The sequence below is a fragment of the Oreochromis aureus genome, linkage group 7 (assembly GCF_013358895.1).
Source record: "Oreochromis aureus strain Israel breed Guangdong linkage group 7, ZZ_aureus, whole genome shotgun sequence".
In the NCBI taxonomy this organism is placed as follows: Eukaryota; Metazoa; Chordata; class Actinopteri; order Cichliformes; family Cichlidae; genus Oreochromis; species Oreochromis aureus.
Window position 1 is genome coordinate 26,923,138 of NC_052948.1, and position 24,504 is coordinate 26,947,641.

Here is a 24,504-nt window from a genome sequence, read left to right on the forward strand (position 1 = left end):
GGATAGTAGTTGCATATGGATTTATTGGAATGGTTCATTCAACTGCTCCAAGTATCAGGGAGTGGGTAATTGGTGCATGGATTCTTTGTGGAATGGGAATCTCCCATCATGTGCTGTAGATTACATTCTGGAGTCTTGTTACATCACTTCAGTTCAGTGGGTGGCGGTAATACACCTGGTTGTTGGTGTCCGCCGAACCGCCGAAGAAGAAGAAGACGACGAAGAAGAAACGCTCACAGTGGGCGGGAAATACTGTCGGAATACGAACCGAGTAAAGAGTGCTGGTTTGTGAGTGCAGCAGAAGCGCTGCATCGGTAGCAAATTAATTAGTGTTATTGCTAATCGTTATTGACCGGAGGATGGTTCAAATAATGATCAGGTAAGAGTGAAGAGCGAACTTTATCTTTCCATTACGTAGTGCCAAATATATGTTTATGGGGGAAATACTAAAGGCAGGTTCATGCTAATGATCGGAACAACTATAGTGTCATTAGCGACATTTTAATAGGACAATAGAATTTATACTGTAGGATTAAAGCGGGATTTATGGTCCAGCAACACTTCTTACAAAGACTAGACCGTTGAAAGGCTCAATGTTTTGTATGTTAAAAGTAAGAAAAGGCTCATTCTTAAAAACTCAGGACCCGGGTATTCAAGCTCCAGTAAATCCTCCTGTGGTTTTGCCACGATGCTGACAGAGAGGGAGAGAAATGTTAGACATCCCTGTGTAGGCTTGGACAGGTGCATTTATGAGAGGATGAGATGGTTTTTTTTGTTTTGTTTTGTTTTTTCATTTTAACAAATTTAGGTTTTGGAAATTTATATCAGCAGTATACAGTATTGCGATCATATTATACATGCGGAGACAAAATACTTGTTTTAGCTCAATAAGTTTGTAGGAGAATGAGGGAAGTCAAGGTTTAAGTCTAAAGTTGAATCTATTTCGTACATCTGAGTGGTAGAGCTAACAGTGTGAATATCTATATTTTTTCTTTTTAGAATATATTGACACTTGAATGTTTGTTTTTTATAATAAAGTTTTTAGGGGTACCTTTTTATTATAGAAAATTATAATTGTAAAATGTATTGAAATCTTTCACCACAAGGTGGCAGGATTTTATCAGAAAGTTTTGCTTAATTGTCCAGCATTGCCATTATTAGACACAACTTTGAAAGGATGTTGTATTGCTCTTGAAAGATAACTTTTAATCTGATGGGTTTTTATGTTAATTAAAAACAAACTACATAACATGTGCTCTTTTATCTACCAAATTAAACAGGCTGAGTATGACTGCTTTATATTTGTTGATATGCATCTGCTCTTGCAGAGGCAGCCCGGATGGCAGCAGTCCCCCCGAATGGCTGGTGGTGGAATTACAGGGGGAGATGGTGTCTAGACACAACTCTGGTCTGGCAGGAAATGTGATGGGAGATCTACTGTATACCAAAGAGGTACACAACATGCTGAAAAACACAGTATAGCCCCCCCCAAAAAAGATCATTTATGCATTTACCAAAACCAGCATCATTTCCCTCAATTAGTATTTTAGATGGAGAACAAAAATAATAGCAGTGTTTATAAATCAATTGATCAATTAATTTTATATGAGAATAGCACAATTTCACACAGAAGCAAGTACTGTAGGTAGTAATAAAGCAAGTTTATTTATGAAATGGGACAGTATTGGTACAAAATACAGACTGACATGAAAAGCTCTGTTGCCTCATTTGGAATTCTAGGAATTTGGAGGCAAACCATAATTCAGAAACGTATTCAGTGGCCATGTCAGGTAATCCCAGACTAAGGAAAAAACTAATACCAAATATGTTGGCTTTTTAAGTGTAAGAAAATCAAGAAAAAGAAAAACACAAAGTTTTGGAAAATGCAAACCAGAATAGAAAAAACAATGACATTAAAAAACAATAATCATTTCCCTCGGTTTTTTTTTTTTTCCTTAAAATTTGATGATTTGATTTAAAATTTGCTGTTTTGTTCCCTTTATTGTTTTTTCCGAATTTTTTTCTTTTCAGTTTTGTTTTGAATTGTCATTGTGTCACCTAAATGCAAGTTTTGGATAATACAAAGATGAATTAAAGAAATTCAAATAGTTTACAGCCTTAGAGCCTAGAAACTAGGGCTGGGCGATATGGCCTAAAATTCATATCGCAATATAATTTGAAGCATGTGCAATAACGATATATATCACGATATAATCTTTTCTTCTGTATAACGTATTTTCCACACTATAAAGCACACTTAAAATCCTTTAATTTTCTCAAAAATCGAGAGTGTGCCTTATGTATGAATTCTGGTTGTGCTTACTGACCTTGAACCGATTTTGGCGTGTAGAAATCTGTTAAAAAATGTTTTAGTACAACTTTGGTAAGCCTGCTGACACAAGAGCACCTGGCTGCAGCCACTGGGGAGCGCCATATTGCGACCTCCACAGTAACCGGAAACACGTGACCTCCTGATGGATCGTCAGAGCATTACGGCTGCCGTAGTGAGGAGTAATCTGGGTCCAAAACTCTGTCCTCTTCAGGTCCCAAAGTCAAACGAACACTGAGAGTTAAAAACAGTCTAAATTCTTTCATCTTTAATAAAATCATCAGCGTTGCTGCTTTATCGGGTGTAACAATTAAGTTTAACATCCATGCATCCATGAAAACAGAATTTATTAAATTTAACGGAGTTAGAAGTTAACAGGAAGTTAGCTCGCTAGTTTACACCTAAACATTTCATACCATGTTCTGACAGAGATTTTTGAAACTAATTAAAACGTACAGCTCTGCTACCACTTCCAACATAAGTGAAGACAGAAACACTAAACAGCAGTGGCGTTTGCAGGGTTACCGAAGTTGGACTACCTGGTATATAATGTTGTGCTACGTGATTGCTAGCGACACAGCTATGTTAGCATAACACTAACACAGTGAAGCTGGAGGATGAACGTCAACTTTTTTTCCACTCGATAAAAGTTAATGTGAGGGATTCTGGTGGTCAGGGACAAATGCAATTGCATAGCAGGATGCTATACACGGGCCAAACTTCAGTCAGGAGAACATAATTTACTGATGATAATGGTTGTAGCCGCTGTGATACTTTCTACCAAAACAGGCGCAGCTTGATGACATCATCAACATGCGCTATCGCGATATCACGATATAGTCAAAATCTCTATCGTTGGCCAAATCTATATCGTTTCTATCGTATATCGTTTATATCGCCCACCCCTACTAGAAACGTAGGTAAGAGTGTTAACAGAATGTGAAGAAACAGCTGCTATGTCGAAAACATCTGCGTACTTTGATTAATTTAATTCAGTTTCAAAATGCAGTCACATCAGTGCAAAAATGGCTGGTGAGAGAAAATTAGATGCTTAGGATTTTTCCATTCCCAGCATAAACACCACGGTCATACCAGCCACACAGAATCGTAGCTTTCTATGAACTAAACTATGAAAATAGCTTTGAAAGCAGGAAGCATGATGGCACTTGTTGTTCTACAGTACTCTAGATGTACATATGTGAAGTCAGCGTACTTGATGATAATATCAACATGTGCAGCTGAAGTAACAACAATATTCGCTTCCACTTGTCTCAGTTGGGCTGTGTCTGTGTCTGCACAAGACTGCCATCAACTTGGCACTTAAGCGTCTGTTTTTATGATACCCCTTTTTAGTGCTAAGACAGCAGACTTCCAAAAATAAACCCACGAGTCCTATTGTGTCAGTAAACAACCAAGTCATCAGATCAAAGAAAAAGTGGTTCTTAAGTTCCACTTGTAAATGGTCATCATGTTAGGGGAAAGCTAAGAATCCACTGCCACTGAATTATTATTTTGTTTCTCATCCACCAGGGGGTGCCAGTGCTGATTGTAGGACATCACATTATCTACGGGAAGCAGGTCAAACTGGAGAAACCCTTTGCTGTTCTCACCAAGCACTCGGGCCATTCACAGGGCAGTCACAACAGTAACAACGATGACATAACGCAGGAAGCAATGGAAACAGACCAACAAGGCTCTGCTTCCACATCTTATTCTGTGTCTGCACTCATTAAAACAAAACTGATTTTTAAGATCCGCCCCAAACCTATCATCACTAATGTACCCAAGAAGGTGTAGCAGGACTAGATTTCATTGCTGGGACAGAGTCCCTGTCTGACTTGTCTTATTCTAAGAAGTATTTATACTGTGATGGTTTCTGATCTGAATGTTGTTGAAGGCAGTTTTTGCTACTTGCTACAAAACCTCAAGCTTACGGCTGGCTTGAGTAAAGCAAAATAAGATATCAATGGGTTTGTCACTACCTGACTTTCTGTCCAAATTTAAGAAAAACAAATGAAAATTCTCATTTCCTTTTTACTATAGGAAAGACGGTATAGGCAGGGCGGACTGATGGACAGGTGAAGCATGTCTGAAGGCAAAAATTACATTTATTATACATAATAACTGATGCGGTGCCTCACAGCAAGAAGGTTTTCTCTTCCTCCCGCAGGATGAAGGCCTGCAGTCAGTGGGTCTTGTCCTGTCCGTATTTCCTTTCCTGGGTGTACCCCGCCTGTGGTAGCTGGGATAGGCTTTAAACCTGTGACCCTGATAAGGATAAGTGAAAGAGATGTTTGTAACAGCAGTTTTTATGTGCAGTCATGAATATATATATTATAAAGAAATACTGGTGCAGACAAACTTTTTAGGTCCTTTGAACCAGAAATTAGACGTACTTTCACTTTGTGTTTTACATTTATTTTTGGTAAAATAGATTTAATTAAAATGGATTCATCGAGATAAAAAACAGATGACGCTCATTGTTTTGTGGTTTGAGTTCGCTTTTCCACTCTGGAGGGAAAGGGCACTGCAAATCAATACGCATTTGTTCGGAGTAACTCATTTTTCTGCTAAAGAAACATTTTGATCATTCCAGAGATTTGGGAAATCTGCCAGTGCACACTGAATTTGTTCTAGCATCACATAGTGGCCCAGAGTCTGAGAGCGTTTTGAATAATTCTGAGTGTCTGCTTGTCTCAGATCTAATTTAATAATTGAATCATTGTTCCCATCTTTTGGTGAAGTGTTTTTAATTAAATAGAAACCAAATGTTTGCAGGTACATGATGATGTTGTGATTGGACTGGTACTTGGCATTGGCACTAGCATCTTCGTATTCAAGTTGAGCACACATTCACCCAGTTATCCAGGACTTTGTTTTTTTAAGCACACACACACTCTCACAGATGCCGTGGATTTGGGTTCAGTATATTCCCCAAAGATACATGCACACTGGAGGTCACTGAGCTATCTTCTCATCCCTTCTGTGTTTCTTTACTGTCTTTGGATTGATGCAGCAGTTGTAATGTAACAAATTCAAGTGTAGATGATGAAATTGAATGATGTTAAAACTGAATAAATGTGATGTTTGAAACAAATACAGTTTAAAATAAAGGTTTATGGGCAGTTTAAGAGTATGTACATGAATAAATTCAATATGTAATACTGTAATTGTCTAATGTATTTTTGTTTTATCTGGATATTCAATTCAGTTCAGTTTGATTTATATAGCATCACAGCAACAGTTGTCTCAAGGTGCTTTACATTATAAGGTAAAGGCCCTACAATAATAGGGAGAAATCCCAACAAACAATCCTCTTGGAGCAAGCATTTGGTGACAGTGTGAAGGAAAAACTCCCTTTTAACAGGAAGAAACTTCTGGCGGAACCAGTTTTAAGGAGGGTTCGCCATCTCCCACAGTCAGTTGGAGGTGATGGAAGGAAGACAGGATAAAAGACACTGTGGAAGACATGCATAGCTTGAAATGAATTGCAGGTAATGATGGAGGAGGCCTTCAGACAGGTGGGAACGCTGGCATGAGTCAGGGAGAGGTTGAACAGCTTGGTGAGGATCCTTACCAGCTGGCAAGGCTTTGACCACAGCCCTGGGGTGACAGGGCTAATATAAAAGACGCTATAGCAGCATGGCTTTGGATTGCAGGCTGACTACGGGTAAGTCAGCAGGGGGCTGAGAATTAACTGCAGTGTTGAATCTGTTAAAGACTGGCTCTGTCCTCACCACCCTCAGCTCTTCTGCTGTTGGATGGCAGGAATCCAGTGATTGTCTTCAGGCCACTCCACATGCCTCATGCTGTTCTGCTGGAGTATCCACTCCAGCTTTCTCTTGTAATTAGTAAATTGTATTTCCACTGTATATATCAGAAATTTGTAAAGCTTTTATTTTACAGGAAGTGCAGGGAGCAGTGTTTGTTAATTGCCCCTCGGGGATAAATAAAGTCTTCTGATTCTGAAAAAGCAGGGCTGCAACTTTGAAATCATTTGCGTGGAATCCAAGACTGTCCTTCACATGACTCCTTCAGAAAGCTTCACGAGGAACAGGACATAGACGTTATTAATCCCACTTTGGGAAATTCACATTATAGCAGCAAGGAAAAGCGAATTAAAGATATATCAGAAAAAATAAATGAATAAGAAAAAAATTCTGTACAAAAAAGCAAAAAATAAAACCTATAGAAATTTAGAATATTTACAAATATTTATAAAGAGTTAATACACTGAAATTGAGAATTTTCTGTTTCATATGCAAATAAAGTGCAGTAGGATTGATCCTATAAAGAACTGTATAATGTTTTGATCCAGCCTGGAAGGATGAACTTAATTCAAATTTGTGTAGAACCGCTTATCAGAATTCCCAGTTTATGTAATTTATCCCGTTAACTTTTCCCTATTTTTGCTTTATCTGGTTGGCAAGGGATTTTGCAGATTTATTGCAATGTTTAGAGTTCTCCAAACACAGTCTTTCCACCAGAAATTGTGTCTTCCTATCAACTCTTTAATTCAATTCCACTTTTAGTTTTCTCAGCTGGGAAAGCTGTAGTAGAGCATGTCATGTACAAATGGGGAGGTTGGTGGTTCTGTCCCTGGCTGCTCCAACCTATCTTTGGGCAACATGCTGTGTTCACTCAGTCTGTCTGTCTGTCTTGTATGTCTCTGTATATCTTTGTTTAATGTGTATTTTGCTTTTTCTGTGTCTGTACTGTATGTTAATGGACCAAATAGCAGCGAGAAAGGCAAACATATTGCTGATTGCAGAAAAAGATAAGAAAATACACAAAAAAAAGACTGAAGAGTGAAGACACTAAACAACGATTCCAAAGTGACTTAACAACAATAGAATTAATTATTAAAACTGAATTTTATCTTTTCAAGTGAACAAACAATACATTGGAAAAAACAGACAGAAAATTATTTTAAACAGGGGGAAAATCCATGTAGTCATTTAAATGAGACATTTTCTGTATCATATGAATAGGATTTTTGTGTCCTAAATAGAAAGCATTTTAATGACTTTCAGCATCCTGTTGATGCCAGAGATGGAAACAGCAGAAGATCAAGAAACAACAGCTGCAAAATGTCAGAGTTGGCCTCCGAACATAAGTTCCTTTAAATGTATGTGTCCTTTTGACCTTTCAAGTTGAAACTTTTACATCTCAAAATAAAGCAATATGAATAAACTTAAATATTCTAAAGTGTCCATTATGCAGATGTTTCTCACACCTAACGTACAGATAAGGTTTTGGAACATATCCTAGAAGAAAACTTTGGTGTTAATCTTTTTGATGGTGTGAACAGACAAAATCAAAATCTAGTGTAAAACGTGTAAATGACCCACATTAACAGAACTGTATCCAGCAGAAAAACACATAGGTATAATATGGCAACTTTTCATTATATAAAAAAGACTTCTGAATTAAACTACAACACACCAAGAACTGTAAAATAACAATTCTAACAATAACTTGACACTGCTCAGCCACACCAAAATGCAGCCGTACCTTCAGAGATGTTTGGATTCTCTTTTCTGGTAAATCACAGTGGATGATAATGCTGTTCATGATTCATGAGAAACACGCAAGGTCTAGAAAACTTCCACACCTATCCTGTATACTTCCAAATGCAATCACTGTCTCAATAGGAATAGATTTCAGGTCTGGTTTTGATACAGTACACACTTTAGCATGTATGCAGAAGGGAGGTTCATAGTACTGTCTAAAATGATTATATAACTATAACTTCAAAACATCACTAAACGTGAATACAGCTGTGTCAACATACTGTTGTCTTATAAGATGGTCACTGTTTTTAGATTTTGACAAGAAGACTTTAATACCCCAGTAGAGCAAATGACAACTGCACCTCGACCACATACTTTGAATCATTAAAGGTATTAATATGGATTTTTTCTCCTCATAGCTGCTGCAAAATCAGTTGTTTCAAAATGTTATCACAACAATGTTCAAGACAGTTGTTTATATTGGCATGCCAACACATTACTGGAAAAACGCCCGTTTGTAGGGTTATCCCCAGGCCAGGAATTTCAGAATTGTAGTGCCATGCTGTAGTGGCAGTTTGCGGCAGTGTAAAATCTGTAGGCCTATTGCTTTAGTCAATTTGCCAGCTTGCTAACTAGCACAAAAGATATTAATGTCTTGAATGCCCCCTTCCCGATTTCCTATGTTTTTGTCTGTTTGTCACACTCAAATGTTTCAGATAATCAAACAAAGTGGAGTAGACCAAAAGATCCTCAAAAGCCAGAGTTGATGCCACGATCCAAGGAAATTCAGGAGCAAATGAGAAACAAAGTATAGAGATCTCTCAGTCTCGAAAAGTTTATAAAGCATTTCTAAAGCTGTGGGACTCCAGCCAACAGTGAGAGCCATTATCCACAAATGGCGAAAACATGGAACAGTTTTGAACCTTCCCAGGAGTGGCCGGCCGAACAAAATTAACCTAAGAGCACATTGATGACTCATCCAGGAGGTCACAAAAGACCCCAGAACAACACCTAAAGAACTGCAGGCTTCACTTGCCTCAGTTAACATCAGTGTTCATGACTCCACCATAAGAAAGAGACTGAAAAAAACGGCCTGCATGGCAGAGTTTTAATATGAAAACTCTCTGTGGAGCAAAAGGAACATAAAGGCTCGTCTCAGTTTTACCAGAAAACATCTTGATGATCCTCAAGACTTTTGGGACAATACTCTGTGGACTGATGAGACAAAAGTTAAACTTTTTGGAAGGTGTGTGTCCCATTACATCTGACATAAAAGTAACACAGCATTTCAGAAAAGGAACATCATACCAAGAGTAAAATTTGGTGCTGGTAGTGTGATGGTCTGGGGCTGTTTTGCTGCCTCAGAACCTGAAGACTTGATGTGGTAAATGGAACCATGAATTCTGCCGTCTACCAAAACATCCTGAAGGAGAATGTCCGGCCATCTGTTCATGACCTCAAAGTAAAGCGCACTTGGGTTTTGCAGCAGGATGATCATCCAGCCAGTCCATTTATGAACGGCTGATAAACTAAATCTTGTGGTTCACCCACCTGCTAAATCTCAAGAGCCCTACAGGTACCTGTCAAAGCTAAGAGTGAACTATACTTTTTTTCATCTACTCTTGGCTACATAACTGAAAGAGAGTTAAACAAATCAGTGTGAAAAAGCATCTTTAGTGGAAGGATTCTTTATCAACACACATGGCTATGTGGCAATGCTAATCAACGAGGTAAACACAGCAGATCTTTTTCAAGCACTAATACAACACGTTATGGTGGTGTTTGGTGATGAATTTAGCAATATGTATCATCTTAGGATCAATGTTTCAAATTATTACAAAAGGTGGCAGTTGGTGCACAATCATGGTAAAACCGTACGAACATTATTTTTGTTACCTTCACAATTTACTGTTTGTTATCTGAGACAATGATCTAAATGGCTTGGAAAGAAAACGACTGGACTTCTTAATTACTTGAAGACGTTTCACATCTTATCTGAGAAGCTTCTTCAGTTCTAAAACTAACTTGATCTCGTGCCTCACAACATGCGCCAAGGTGTGAAAAAGGGTCACTATCAGCAGAGGCTTCGGTTGAAACCATTGTGAGGCCTCGCCTCACCCTATTATCTGACCCACTGAGATCACCTGATGCAAGAGCTAAGTGGAGGGTGAGGCGCCTGGGAAGGGAACTCAGACCTGCATAGTAAGTGGCAGACAGTTGGTGTCATAAGCCATCCCCTCTGTACAAAGATGGTCATTCATCTATGCCCACTGTGAATGAGCAGTGGAACTGAGGAAGCTTCTCAGACGAGAGCCTAAAAGTCTTAAAGAAGTTCAGACGATTTCTTTCCAAGCTCCTTAGACTATCATCACCTGGACATCTGAGAACCTACACAGACAATTTGAGACAATGTTACTTTACTGAAATTCACACACTACTCTAGTAGATACATAGTATAATGTATATACTATTAAAGTATAAATTGTAAAAATGGAAGTAGCAAAATTAAGACAGAATATTTATGTAATTTTTTTTTCATGCACCAACGGTACAGATCTTAGGATGTTACAGAGTATGGATGTTTTTTTAAGTATAACTCACACACTAGTGTATTTTCTGTTTATTTCTTAAAGACTCTTCCTACTTCCTACCTCTCTATATTTTTAAATTCATGCTGACTGGCCAGGACAAATTCGTCTCTTCCTCTCTTCCATGTTAAACACATCTTCAGTGGAATTTGTTGGCATGTTCATATTTCTTTTTTAAATTTGCTTTGTCTCTGTCTGGACTCTACACCTACTGAGCCTCCCTTCTCTTTTCCAAATCAGGTGCTCTGACTAATCTAAGTAAACATCTTAAATATAAAAGTTTCACATGTATTTTTGTAAATGTAAAACACTGTATGACACTTTTCATTACAAAAAAAGTAACCTGTACCCATCAATTACCTGATGTTCTTCGTAGCAAGTATATGGATATTTTATAACATTATGAACTATTCTGCTTGGTTAAGGTTTTCACTGTGAAGCACCATAAAACATGGGATAAATGGAAGAACTGTATGGATCTGTAAGTCCCCACCACTAGAGTCATGCTTCTCAAATTTAAGAATCACAGTTTTGTAGCACCAGCGATGAAGATGTGTGTTGCTTGTTCAATGTTTATATTTCCAGCAAGGTGAGTAGAGACCTTGCTCGTATCATACTGCAGTGAAACTCAGACAAGCAATATTTCCAGTTTAGGCCTGTTCATATGGCAGATGATACTGTTCTTCCCTCTTATTACACCGTTTGGCTACAATTGCCAAGTACAGTACCACAAGAATAAGCCAGTAGCAGGCGTAGAGTATCGTCCCTGCTATCAATAAGGCTTTCTCAGTCTCACTGAATGGCTCCTGTGTTTCACAGTAAACTGTATATGCCACACCTCCAAGCAGCACCATAGCCCAAACCGTAACTGGCACAGCTCCAATGAAGTTGACCACAATCTTCCTGCGGCCTGATGTGCCCCATCCAGCCTTGTTTATGGTAAGCAAGGCAAATATTTTGGCAGGAAGAAGGCTGGACATGTAGAGAAGTGAGTAAAGTGACATGAAGATCATGACCAGACTGCCACGCAAAAAACAGGCGTAGGTCGCCTTCACCATCCCAACCAACTGGACTGTCAATAAGAAGAGCAGGATATTCCACAGCCGTCCACGATAGAAGAGATGGATGACTGTAGCAACCAAGAAGAAAGGGAAGAAGCCAGTGACCATGGATTCATAAGTCATCCAGAGGCTGTGTTTATGGAACCACAAGGCATTGTAGAGCCATTCACGAAAGTAAGACTTGCTCCATCGAGTCTGCTGGTTGAGCCAACGCAGATACTGGGTTGGTGTCTCAGTCTGACACTGTGATCGAGCTGTGAATTTTGTCTTGTACCCAAAACTAAGCACCCGATTGGTGAGGTGGCGGTCATCTCCGAAGCTGCACTTGGAGCCTAAAAAGGTCTGGTGGTACCATGGCTCCAAGAAGTGCTGTAGCAAGGAGTTCCTGTACATCCCGAGAGGGCCACTGATACACTGGACACAGCCAAAGTAGGACTGGCACGCACGCTCAATGTTGAAGGCCATCCAGTAGCGCACACTGCTTAAGAAGGAGATCCATGAGTCGTACTTGTTGAGTATCTGGAAGATAGGAAAGTGCATAAGAATATATTAAAGATTGAAAGAAAGGAACGGTCAGGTTTCATTGTATCCTAACAGTTACTGAAAACTAAGATTTTTCCATCAACTTTTCCTTTTTTTTTTTTCAGGTTCAGGGAACATTGTCTTGAAACTGTCCAAGGAGCCTTCACCTTTTTTTGTTCCAGATATAAATAGAATAAAATAGACACATTTTCAGAACATAGATGACGTTTCAAATGAAGTCTTATACATTTCTGCATTGTAGTTTTTTCTGTGGGGGTTTTACATTTGAGTATTTCAAATGTGCAAAAATATGCATGCTTAGCCCACTTTTCTGAGATAGATACAGCTCACTTCTGTATCTAACTCATTAAATTTCTAATTAATCTATCTAACTCATTAAACTCCTTTACATTAATTAATGTAAAACTTGATGTAATTCAAGGTTGTGGCTGTAGCTGGGCTAGTTATTCTCCCTGCTCTGTTTCTCATGTCTCTCTTTGCATGATTTTGGCTGTCAGCAATATACGAGCTTAACCAGCTATAGGTAGGCTGCATGTCTGTTCACTTGATTCTATCGGCTTAAATAATTAGCGTTATGACAGCTTATCAACACTTTTGTTTATAGTGTGACTGGCTATTAATTTCCAGTCGTTGTGGAGCTTCAATATAACTAATTTGCGACACAGCGTCCTTTCACTCTGGTGAGTAGCTTTGGAGACAGTATGCTTGTTAGTTAGATATACACTAATATGATTTTTATTTTTAGGATTCTGTTTCCAGCTGACGCCTTCTGACATTGCAGCCATACTATATATGGATATATAGCCTGCATTGGCCACACTTGACGTGGCCTGTGGTCTTGCCTGTAATGGTTGCTTTAAGCAGTTATGTCTGTGAGGGTTTCCCCAGATTATTATGCCTACAGTGTTTTGCTTCTGATGATTCGCCTAAGTGTAGCTCACTGAACTGTCTACTTGTAAAGTTGCCTGACTTGAGCAGCAGCTAGTGTGGGACTTCAGAGTTGTCTATGGGCTTGGGCTGCCAGAGGAAGTGCAGACCTGCCATTCCCTTTACGGAGAGATTGTTGAGCAATGTGGGTGTAACTGGCATTACAGTGTCCTTAGTGTCCTTATTTGAGGCCTGACTGAGCACTTTGGTTTTTGAGTGTCCATAGCTGTCAAGTTCAGCTTTTGTGAATACTAATTGTCTTGTTCAATCCTCTTAGTTGCTGGAATTGGCTACAGAAAGATGAGCCAGTAACAGTGGGGGTTCCCCCTTTGGCATTTCCTTTATTGTACAGCACTTTGGATGTGAAGCTGATCTTTAGAGCTCTTCTTTTTATCTCCTTTTCGTTATCCCCCAGCTACTGGTAAGTCTGTTCCAGCCTCTCTTGCTTTTTATTTATTGATTGATTGACTCATTTTTTAGCACACCATGAGACCAATTTGCATTTCAGGTAGAGCCTTCAAGCTTCACAATATGGCCATAGTCTTCTGACAACAAGGCAAAACACCAGGACAGGACTGGCATCTGGCAATTGCTAGGCTAGCTATAATTTCAGTTTTTGGTTGAAGTACCCTGAACTTTTCTTTGTGAATGATGGCCACTGTTGTGTTAATAGCCACGTAAAGGACAAAGAAAATGGATTATCTGTCTCTGAATGATTTAACAAGGCCTTGTCTTGCAGTGAATCCATCCGGCAGTTAGTTGTAGGGCTGCTTGCCAAATCACAGTATCTCCTATTTTTACATGTGTTCAGTGTAAAATGATAACTGTACAACTGAGAAGGATTTAAGTACACTAGAAGACAAAGTGACAATCTGTGTCAAAGGGCAGCCCTGGCGGAGTCCAACACCCACCGCTAAGGAGCCAGTTGAGGCGGTTTGGGCATAAGCGAGCACATTAGCATTCTGCAGTTTGCCCTGTACTTTGATGCAAAAATGAACTGCATACTCACAGACCCAGCGTAATAAAGTAGATAAAAGCCATTTTGATCCATAAAGGGTTTTAAAAAAAACCAAAACTTCCATATTCTGTAACTCTGATATTTAGGAGTTTAATCAATAACAAGAGAGGAAATTCAAGTTGACTTTCTCATTTCACTTTTCCTCCGCAGTGCTGTTTTACCTGCACGTCTCCACCAACCCCTCCCACCATTGGATCTTCCTCCAGGATCTTGAGCATTTCTATGGTACATGCTGGGTCTAAAACTGTGTCTGAATCACACACCTGGGGAAAAAAAAGATGACATAAAAAACAAAAGGTGAGGCCTAGTGGGGGTTTAAACACAGGCTCAGACAATTACAACCAGCAGTCTAAGTCTAAGCCCAGGTGTTGCCAAACACAGGCTGGTATTGATTGTAAAATCCAGGAGAAAAATGAGAGGCTGCTGACAAACATCCCAGCTGGTTCTCTGTAATTTAAATGCACCTGGGTCAGCTGTGGACATGACCTTTGCCCTCAGCAAGGACAAAGGCGTGCAACAGTTGGCTATGAAGAAGGAACTACATCTCCAACATTAACCCACAGGTTTGGATGCAGACCCGAAAAATCTTTACATGAGCAGTTAAACAACGCCAACAACAGCTTCAACAGTCTTGCTTGACTATTACTTGTGTAAAGTAGTTAGGATTTCATGCTTGGTTTACATTACATTGCAAGCCCTTCACTAATGGTGAAGGATTTCATTCTTCTAATAAACAGATGGTTCATTTTTACTATGAAAAAAGTCACAAGTAATGTTACTGCATTGTTAAATACAAAAGAGGTCATTTTTGGGTGTGCAGGATTTTATACTGCTGACAACACATTTCACAGAGTTAGTAAGAAAAGTCGTGCGTTACAATTGGTGCTGACAAATTAGCATCTACAAAATTGGTATTCCTAACAGCCTCAGCTGCAATACTACAGCTACAATAATTAAGCATGAATTAAATGTTAGCATGATCAATTAATATACTAAAATTACTCAAATTGAGAGCTGCCAGCTATTTGGAGTAGACTACTGGAAGTAGAGAATTCAAATTAGTTTGGGGCCCTTGTATAAAGGGGGGAGGGGGGGGGGGGGATCTGGGTGTGGGTAAACAGGAAGGAAGGGGGCTATAAAACATAGTTTGTAACCTGGTCTGGTCCTATTTTTAAAATAACGTAGTTTTATTTGACAGAAGGATCAATTTAAATCAGGGTTTATGTGAAGTTTTTAAAAAAGGACTGGACTGAATCTGCCATTAGGATCTAGTGTGCAGTCGGGCTCTGAGCAAAAGTCTACTGTGCAATTAGGAGGTGGCCAACGTGCTGAAATCCCAGAGGATCCAGAGAAGAAGAGAGTTCTATTCCAAGGATCTGGTATGGAAACTCATGTTCCACTAACACAAGGCCTATTAAGGTACATGAAAACTCTCTTAGGACGATGTAAGATTACGATTATTAAGATGTGTGATTGACATCTTGTTCCTCTGAGTGACCACCTTTTCCTGTATGAAACCAGGCTGAAATTCTGACTGTGGTATCCTTGGGCTCTGGACTGCAGGTCAGAATTACACTGTCAGCCCACTAGTAGGCTTTGAAATAAAAATAAATCTTGTGTACCCTATTTCACTGTGAGTGTGGTTTTTCTACTGGTCACATAGAACTTATGTGCTTCTTGCACTAAGGCAGTATTTTGCCCAGTTTTTAACATTAGTGTGTTAGCATTAGCATGTAGTTCAGAAGAAACAGCTGGCATAGGTAGACATAAGTGCAGGTTTTAAATGGCATCTGTTACAAACCAAACATGGTTCTCTGGCATTTAAAAATGGGTGTATTGGAGAGCAACTTGGGGTTAGTATCTGGCACGCATGCTGGACAGCCAGGGATTGAACTTCCGATCTTCTGATTAGTGGATGGCCTGCTGTACCTCCTGAGCTACAGCCACCCCATTTTACATTACATTGGTTAGTAGCTAAGTGGTCAGAATGACTATACAAACTATACAGATCATAATAAGTGGTCAGGATGAACATTCAGATTATATATCAGATCAGTCTAAATTGTTCAAATGAATTTTTTGCCATTGCAAATGTACGTATATGTGATGGTGTCTGTGTAGCCCTTACCTGCACGTAATCCACACTGTCCCCCAGCGCTTTGAAGGCAGTGTACATCACCTCCCTTTTACCTCCCCACTCCTGCATAATGCAAGAATAGCGGTAACCTCTGACCATCCTTGACACCTGTGCCATCTCTTCCATGTGCGCTGTGCTTTTCCCCTCACCTCCACTACCGTCCCTGTGAAAGTTCCCCTTCCACACCATGCTGCCAGCCTGGTCCGCTCCTCCCATCACTTCATGGAAAATGTCCATCATGTAGCGGTCCTCGGGTCTATTTCCATCCACAACCAGCACCACCTTCAAGCCTGGAAAAGAGATTCGGCAGATGCTGTGCAGGCACTTCCTTAGGTAGTCTGGGTCCTCTTGATAAGCTGCGATGCAGAGGGCCACGGAACGACGGAGGTGTTGCGGTCGGGCAGGACTCCTCATCCGCCGATGCTCCAAGAATGCAAAGAGGCTCTGGAGAAAGAGGTGGAGGGAGAGGAAGGCACCATATAGGCCAAAGGACAGGTGGTGCTGCTCAGTGTGGATAAACTGGTAGCCTTCACAATGAAGAAGGGAAAAAAAATCAGTAAATATGATCATACATTTTAATTATCATATACTTTTTGTGTTTGTGATTGAAATGAACCTGTAACATAGGCCAACAGAATGGTGAAGAGGACCACCGCAGCAAAAAGGGTGGTGACCACAATGTTCAGCGCATTCCTGTAGCAAGAGGGCATCTGAAGATGGAGCAGGTAGTGAGGCAGAGGGGTCCACAACAGATGTCAACATGAGAACCAGGGAGTGAGTGGAGATGGGTTTAGGAAAAGAGGGAACAATTTGTGGAGGGAAGAAGAGGTCAAGAAAAGAGAAAAAAAACTCACGTGTGTAATCTTAATTGGCTGTCATATGGAAGTAATGAAACAAGAAATGCTTTGAAAAAGCACAAACTTTATTCTGAGAGTCACTCAGACTCAACATCAATTTATACAAGCAGAATTGCCATTTTCTTTGTGTGTTTTTCAAAATAGTTGAGCGCTTTGAGGCAACTGTTGCTGTGATTTGGCGCCATATAGATAAAATGCAACTGAACTGAATTGAGCTACGCACGTCTCAGAAACAGCAAAAACTACTAAAACAACTAAATCGCCCATTCTGCCATTAGAACCTCTGGTGCTCCTTTCTTCCAACTCTCCAGGTTAGGGTTAGGGTTAACTTACTGCACAGGAGAGACTGGTGTATTCTTTACATTATTACATTCAGCTCTGTTGGACAAGCAGATTTATACACTTTTTTGAATGTATTTACAGATTTACATCATGGCATCATGCATTCTGCCCGCAGACTACATCAGGAGAATCTGTCTTATCGGCGCTCCTGACCGAAAGGAAAATTTAGGAAATAGAGGTGTTGGATCACATGACATCACAAAACATTTATATTCTTAATCACTGTTTTCATGAGTCATTTAGTCATTTACACAACAATTTAGCGTTTCTACTAGCTCTAATTCATCTGAAATATCTCCTCTCTCCTTTTCACTTTGGCATTTCTTTCCCCTTGTGCTCAGTGTGCTTACAGTAGTCTGAATCATGAAAAAAATCAACATATGAAGAAATATAGAAAAAGACTAAACAGATTCAAACTACAAATTAAAGCAATTGAAGTCAATTAGATGGAAATGATATAAACCACTGCAGCACAGTACCTTTAATACCTACAGCATGCTCTAATTGCTGTAATAAAATATGGTCAACAGTATCGAACACTGCACTGAAGTCTAACAGGACAAGCACAGAGTCCACTGTCAGAGGCCATAAGAAGATCATTTGTAACCTTCACTAAAGCTGTTTCTGTGCTGTGATGAGCTCTGAAACCTGACTGAAACTCTTCAAATAAATCATTCCTCTGCAGATGATAAGCTGGAAGTTTTAAAACTACTTAAACTGGGTCCAGAGAAAACTACAGAGTCCGACATTGTTTTGGCAAATTTACACACCAATTTAATATTAATTTTAGTGACCCCCGACTGACGTTCAATGTTCTGACTGGTAGAGTACTCTTTCATGTCACTGGGTGGCAGTTGGTAGAATAAGTGATGGGTGCAACAGGTGGCAGTGATGACACATCAACAATGGTTAAGTGTCTGAAAAGAAAAAATGCAGATTCTAGGCTCTGAACAAACATTTGAATCCAGAGTAGCCTAATATGATGGTAGTGAAAAGTAAAAATAGTGAGATCGAGGCAATACAGCAAATGCTAACTTTAGCGTGGGGAAAAGCTCTCCAGTAGTGCCATGGTCCCAAAAATGCTCTAACGCCATTTCCAAACAAAACAACCCTCACTTTAAAATAAGAACGCAAGCTTCTTGTTTGCCTGCATTAACACTCTGAGAAACAGGTAACATTAATGAGAAAAACACACAAAGATGTCTGGCAGACTTCTCAAAGCTAACTACTTAGAAGCTGAAGTTATAGCCAAATCCAAAAAGCCATACACCATCGCAGACACATTAATATGATCTGCCTGCAAAGTCATTGCGAATGAGATGCTCAGCCCTGACCCAGTTAAAGAAACAGCCAAAGTTTTTCTATCAGATGTGAGAGAGGGACTTTGACTTTCAACTGATGAGTTCGTTCGCTTTTGAATGAACTGAAAACACGCTAACCATAACTTTTAAATAGCTGTTTAATTATTTACATTTAGCTATGTGTTGCTTTCAGCTAACCATTAAATTGATTTATCACTGACGTATTAGTAATCACTGTTGGGTGTTAGAAAGTAATATCACATATTGCATTAGTTCTTAATTCTAGTCATTTGTTGTTTCATGTAGTACTTTTCCAATAAAGAAAACCAAAAAACGAAATATCTTACATGCATTTGCAATATTTTTGTCTTCCTATGACTCCTTGGCATGAAGCTGTGCACTAGTGGACAGTAACTAATATTACATTTGTGTCAGTAATTATCAGTTGGTGATATTGGGTGGGTAAGCTAACAAAAGCATTATATAGTTCACACTAACAGCAGCAGCATGACATCCTCAATACCACATTACAGCCACAACAATTTGTCATAGCAACACTAACAAAACTATATAGAGAAATCCCCAGAATGCCAGTCACACACACTCTCTCTCACACTCACCTTTTGACCTGTTGTTTCTGTACACATTAGCACATGCTTTTTTTCTACAAAAACTAAATATGCAAGAATGATGATGGCTGAATGATGGCTGAATGATCCAAATGCTAAATGCAATGCTAAGAAAATGCAAATGCTAAAATGCCAGAAAATCTATTCAGGTTCTGGTGATGCAGATAGAGATGCACTACAAAACGTGTTCCAACTGTAAAAATTGCCAATAGACTACAATTGCAATATTACAACTATTTTGCAACCTACTGACTCTACCAATGTTTACAATAAAGCAGTTGGTATCCACAGCATTGGTCTTTAACCCTTTCACACATAGTGGTCACTACAGTGAACAGCTATTCAAAGGCTGTTTTCTTGTATTTGTGTCAGTGTTGATGGTATACTTGCACATAAACCACTACATTAGACACTGATGTGTCACTCCATACCAAAGTCAAAACACATGTTTTCCACCTAAGTGGACATGTAAAAAACTCTTTGAAAAGTACATGTTTGAAAAAATGAAGTTCAAAAATCTTTTTTTTATGCCTAAAGATGAATAAAAATCCTGACTGAGGTTGTCGTAATTTATGCATGAAATGGTTAAAGAAGAGTAACAGGCGCCAGGAAGGAAGTATGCTGAGCTTTGGGGAACAGAACCACTGGTAGCTCTAGCAACTAATGGTAGTGAAATCCATATGATGAATGGATAGAGACAGAGTTTTTTTGGACTGTCACCTTGAGAACAGGGTTCTAGTTTAAATTCTGGGATCTGGTGATCCCAATGTTGCAGATTTGAGTGGGTAAATGGAGCAAGCGGCAGCAAAGATCAGGCAACATTTGAAAAATAATCCAAATCTTCTCACTGTCAGTAAATACTGCTAAATCAGTGCTTAAACTATTGTGACACCTGACCCAAGCCAAAGTCTGGGCAACGTCCTGGCAGAGAAGACATGACATCAGGATCAGTAGGACCAATTTCCTTAAAGCCGCATATACAGATAGATGAAGTTATTATCCACCTTTGCCCCCAGCCATAAGCCACCTCAGTGGGACCTTCCAGATAAATTAGACCCATCTCAGTAAAGACAAGCACGTCATGCATTTGTTTATGATGATTAATATGTTGGATGCAGCTGCACTTTAGACAGGTACATCACTGAAGACGTACATATCAGTCTCAAAACCTCTGAAGTGAAAGACTATCTTTAAGATCTGCTGAACTATGAGTGGATTTCAGAGTCCTGGTCACCCGACTCATCCCCAGTTGCCCGTATTAGAAAAAAGTCAGGTGAACTGAGTTTGTGCTGAGATTACAGGGGACTCAACGGGACGTCAGTGCCAGAGAGGCCCAGAATTTAAACATTTCCAGAATTCAAGATAAGATAGATTCCCTTCACGGCAGCTTCTGGTTTTCTGTTCTTGATCAGGGCAAAGCATATCATCAGGGGTTCCTGGACCCTAAAAGTTGCCCCCTCACAGCCTTCATCACACCTTGGGGCTTGTGGCAGGAGAACTGCATACTTATGCCTTAGTTGAGCCTCAGCAGAGTTTCAGTGGAGCATGGAGGACTGCTTAAGAGGGCTTCAGGATGTAATCTGTCAGCTGTATTTGGAAGACAACCTAGTCCACTCTCCTTCATTTGATACTCATGTTGAACACATCAGATACCAAAAACATGGTGGCAAACTCAGATCACAGAGGTGTGATGTCTTCAAGAAGAAACTGGATTTCCTCAGTCTGATGGTGCTAGAAAAAGGACATACTGAGGACCCAGCTGAAATAACTCCTGTCCAAGCTCTCAGAGAATGCAAAGAGATGTGGACCATTTCGTAATGCATGCTGACCCTCACCCCTGTCCGCCCCACCCTGAGCCTGGTTCTGCTGGAGGTTTCTTCCTGTTAAAAGGGAGTTTTTCCTTCCAACTGTCACCAAAGCACTGGTTCAAAGGGGGTCATATGATCTGTTTTCATTGGGTCTTTACCTCACAAAATAAAGAACTTTGTGGCAACTGTTATTGTGTTTTGGCGCTATATAAATTAAGTTTAATTCAATTGAAATTATTTGAATTTATCTAAAGAAGCAGATTGGAAAGAGTCACCGTCAAACATAGTGCCTGCCTACAACTACACTTGGAAGGAGGCTACTGGGTTTTCCCCATACTATTTGTTGTTTGGCCACACTCCTCGGCTTTCTGATGTCTTGTTCAACTTGCCTTCACAGGACCAGCAAGCCAGCTACAAGAAGTATGTGACAAAATGGCACTCTCAAATGAAGGAGGCTTATGAGATTGCACCTATTATAGCTCAAAAAGAAGCTTGGCAATCTCAAAGAGAGAAGTCCAGACAAGCTTTGGTCATACTGGGGGGATGCAGTGTATGTGGTAGTGAGTCAAAAAGCCCTGACATCCCAGTTTATGAGTTCAAACCACAAAAGGGAGGAAAGAGTGACACAATACACAGGAACCTGTTCCATCAATGTACCAGCCTGCCTGTGGAAAAACCATACAGATGGGAACAAAACAAAAAAAGAGACAAGCCTGAGACAAAAGGAGGAAGAAGTTCAACAACGTATTAATTTTTAATATTTGTTTAAGTATTAAGATGGGAGCTATTTGCCCCCAGGGACTGTGAGGTCTTGATGGACTGAAGATATACATACAAGGTGTGAGAGACAGTAATAAGAAACTGATGCAGACTGAAGACACTAAGATGAACAGAAGTGCATTAATATGCAAACAAAGATAAGTGTGGTAGAGCGTATTGTTGGATGAATATTGAGTCTGGTTACAGGAGAAAATTCATACTAATGTGATGAACTTGTTTAATGATCTTGACAGGAAAAATAATGTATACCTGGCAAAGACACCTGATGATTAACTGCTACTGTGGGTTTTATTTGGTGAACGTAACACAGTGTGGAAAATGTTTTATTGAACAGTTAATGTTTACAACCATAATTGTTACTCAGGGACAGGCACTAGGAGTGAAAAGAAATGTAATGAAAAAGAAAACATGTTAACAGAGTTTTATTATCAAATAGGTCAGGGTGTGGCACCCCACATATTTTAAGCATTAATAACAAGTTTCAAAATTTTTCTTGAAGTTGTTTTAATATGTTTGTTGTGTAGTGTAAAACAAAAAGAAAAAGAAATTTGCTGGTTTCAGTGAATGTTATAAAACAAACTTTGTTACAGATGAGCCTTTTTTATTGTCTATTAGTAACCCTGATTGCTAAATTGTAATGGTAGCCAACAGTAACACAGAACTGCTATTGTGTTGTACTTATGGGAAGTTTTGTTCATTGTAAAAAATAATCATGTGCTCATCAATTGCCTCAGAGAATTCATCAATAACCAACGCGTCATGGTGGCGCTGTGTGGCAGACAGGATGAGGACCCAAACAGAGGACTCAAAACAAAGGAGTGAACTAAAGGAGGCAGCTTTATTGCTGAAATAACGACATTTAAACATAGAAGCACTAATAACCAAAAACTCAAAAACAAGGAACCAGAAGTAAACAGCTAGGGAGAACAACGAGGAATAAACTGGGGTACCAAGGAACACACAGGAAAACACACAGCACATGGGACGACACAACAATAAGCAAAGGAACACAGAGGACTTAAATACACAGAGGATAACAGGAGGGAACACAGCCGGACGTAATCAGACACGATGTGACAGGAAGGAAGCAAAACTGAATACACTGAACACGCAACAAGGGACTATCAAAATAAAGCAGGAAACACACACAACTCAGATTCAAGACACCCAAGCTTAACACGGTGACTAGGGAGACACGAGTAAATTAACACAGGGACTGACTATACACAGGAGAAGATAAACACTGAGTGAGGGAGAACTAAGACCATTATGAACCTAAGAATCACAATAATTATTAAAAAACAAACAGCATTATGTCCCAAGCTACAAAACACAAAACACCAAGAGCCCTGACACAACGCTGTGAATTTGTTGTGCCTAAAATACTCTGAAATGTTCATCTTTGACATCTGTCTCAAGTCAATTAAAGCTTGCTAATGTGCTACTGTTAGAGCTACCATCACATAACAGAGCACACCAAATAAGGTTGTAGCAAAGAACGATTAATTTCATATTTTTAATAGGAAGAATATTTTGATTCTTGCATTTAAGTTCCACAGTCTTAGGCATTTTAGTTTTACTTAAGTTCTTACTGTATGCAATGAGACTCTCTAATAATGGCAGGCATTGTGCAAAAAGGACCAGCACATTAGGGCGGTCCAGCACAGCAGTGATGCTGTGGAAAATCAAACAGTACAAGGTTTTTCATTGGAGACACCAGAAGCTTCAAATAGGTACTCTTTGGCTATTTTTTCAGATAGTTGCTGTCTTCTTCCACACAGGGAAAAATGTGGCATATGCCAGGAGCTAACACAAGGACACAATAACAATGTTATGTTCAGACTGATTCACATTGATTTTTTAGTTTTCAGTGTAATTTTAAAGCAGAACAAGCTAAGCAATTCAAGCTAAGTAAACTCACTGGCAGTGCAGGGCAGAAAAAGAAATCTCTACCATACACTGCAAACATTCACCACACATGCCTGAACACTATCCTACAATGTTACTATTGATTAATCCAGTTTTTCTAACTTTTCATTCAGTTTTTGTCTCTCTTCAACCTTTTTCTTTATACTGTCATTTAGTTAATCTTTATAACTACATACCAAATCTGAAGAGGTATCCAAAACTGAAACCTAATCATAGTCTATTTAATGAGCTTTTGTAAGATAAACCCACATTTTAGTGTAGTTATGTTACAGAAATAAGAAATGACTGTTTTTTTCTATCCTGAGGGCAAGTGAAAAACATTTTAAAGACCTTACCTTCCTGAACCAGTGCCCCCTCTGTATTTTCCAGTTTTCAGTCTGTCAAGCCAGGACATCCAGCCCTCTCCTCTCCTGTGCACACAACTTTCCTTGTTCTCTCCCCCTCCTTCCTCCAGCTCACACTACATCTTTATTCCAGCTTGCTTGCTTAATTCACATCCAAAAATACACCAGGCAGCTTTGACCACCACACTCCAACCAACGCGCCTGTAAGCCACCCTCCTCCTTCTCCTTCGATCTTCCAGGAGTTTCCCAGGGGATGAAGTCCCCAAGCTGAGATGTGATCAGAGGTGCTCAGCCAGCAGCTGGCGTTGGTGCAGTCTCTGTCGGTGTTAAGCAGCAGTTATTCTGCCGTCTGCGTGTGTTGCTCTCCATCCCATGGACATGGTCAGAGCAAAGTGAAG

At 39.6% G+C, this 24,504-nt stretch overlaps 2 protein-coding genes across 2 annotated transcripts; one reads left to right on the top strand and one right to left on the bottom strand.

Annotated features, from left to right (window-relative positions):
* Window positions 1-81: 81 nt before the first annotated feature.
* On the top strand, window positions 82-5,499 carry chtf8 (CTF8, chromosome transmission fidelity factor 8 homolog (S. cerevisiae)). Its single transcript, XM_031729002.2, has 3 exons — window positions 82-379; window positions 1,329-1,452; window positions 3,860-5,499. The coding sequence occupies exons 1-3, from the start codon at window positions 360-362 to the stop codon at window positions 4,124-4,126; spliced, it is 411 nt and encodes a 136-aa protein (XP_031584862.1). The 5' UTR covers window positions 82-359; the 3' UTR covers window positions 4,127-5,499.
* Window positions 5,500-10,508: 5,009 nt separating this feature from the next.
* Window positions 10,509-24,161, bottom strand: has3 (hyaluronan synthase 3). Its single transcript, XM_031753485.2, has 5 exons — window positions 24,098-24,161; window positions 16,733-16,826; window positions 16,108-16,643; window positions 14,141-14,242; window positions 10,509-12,010 (listed from the first exon to the last, which is right to left on the bottom strand). Exons 2-5 carry the CDS (start codon window positions 16,824-16,826, stop codon window positions 11,081-11,083), a joined length of 1,662 nt encoding a protein of 553 aa, XP_031609345.1. The 5' UTR covers window positions 24,098-24,161; the 3' UTR covers window positions 10,509-11,080.
* Between the last annotated feature and the right edge of the window lie 343 nt (window positions 24,162-24,504).

Coding starts and splice junctions, on each gene's coding strand:
- chtf8 (XM_031729002.2), top strand. CDS start 360: ATGGTTCAAATAATGATCAG. Junction 380..1,328: donor ATGGTTCAAATAATGATCAG/GTAAGAGTGAAG, acceptor CTGCTCTTGCAG/AGGCAGCCCGGATGGCAGCA. Junction 1,453..3,859: donor ATCTACTGTATACCAAAGAG/GTACACAACATG, acceptor CTCATCCACCAG/GGGGTGCCAGTGCTGATTGT.
- has3 (XM_031753485.2), bottom strand. CDS start 16,826: ATGCCCTCTTGCTACAGGAATGCGCTGAACATTGTGGTCACCACCCTT. Junction 14,243..16,107: donor ACAGTGTGGATTACGTGCAG/GTAAGGGCTACA, acceptor TTTTTTCCCCAG/GTGTGTGATTCAGACACAGT. Junction 12,011..14,140: donor GGGTTGGTGGAGACGTGCAG/GTAAAACAGCAC, acceptor CCTATCTTCCAG/ATACTCAACAAGTACGACTC.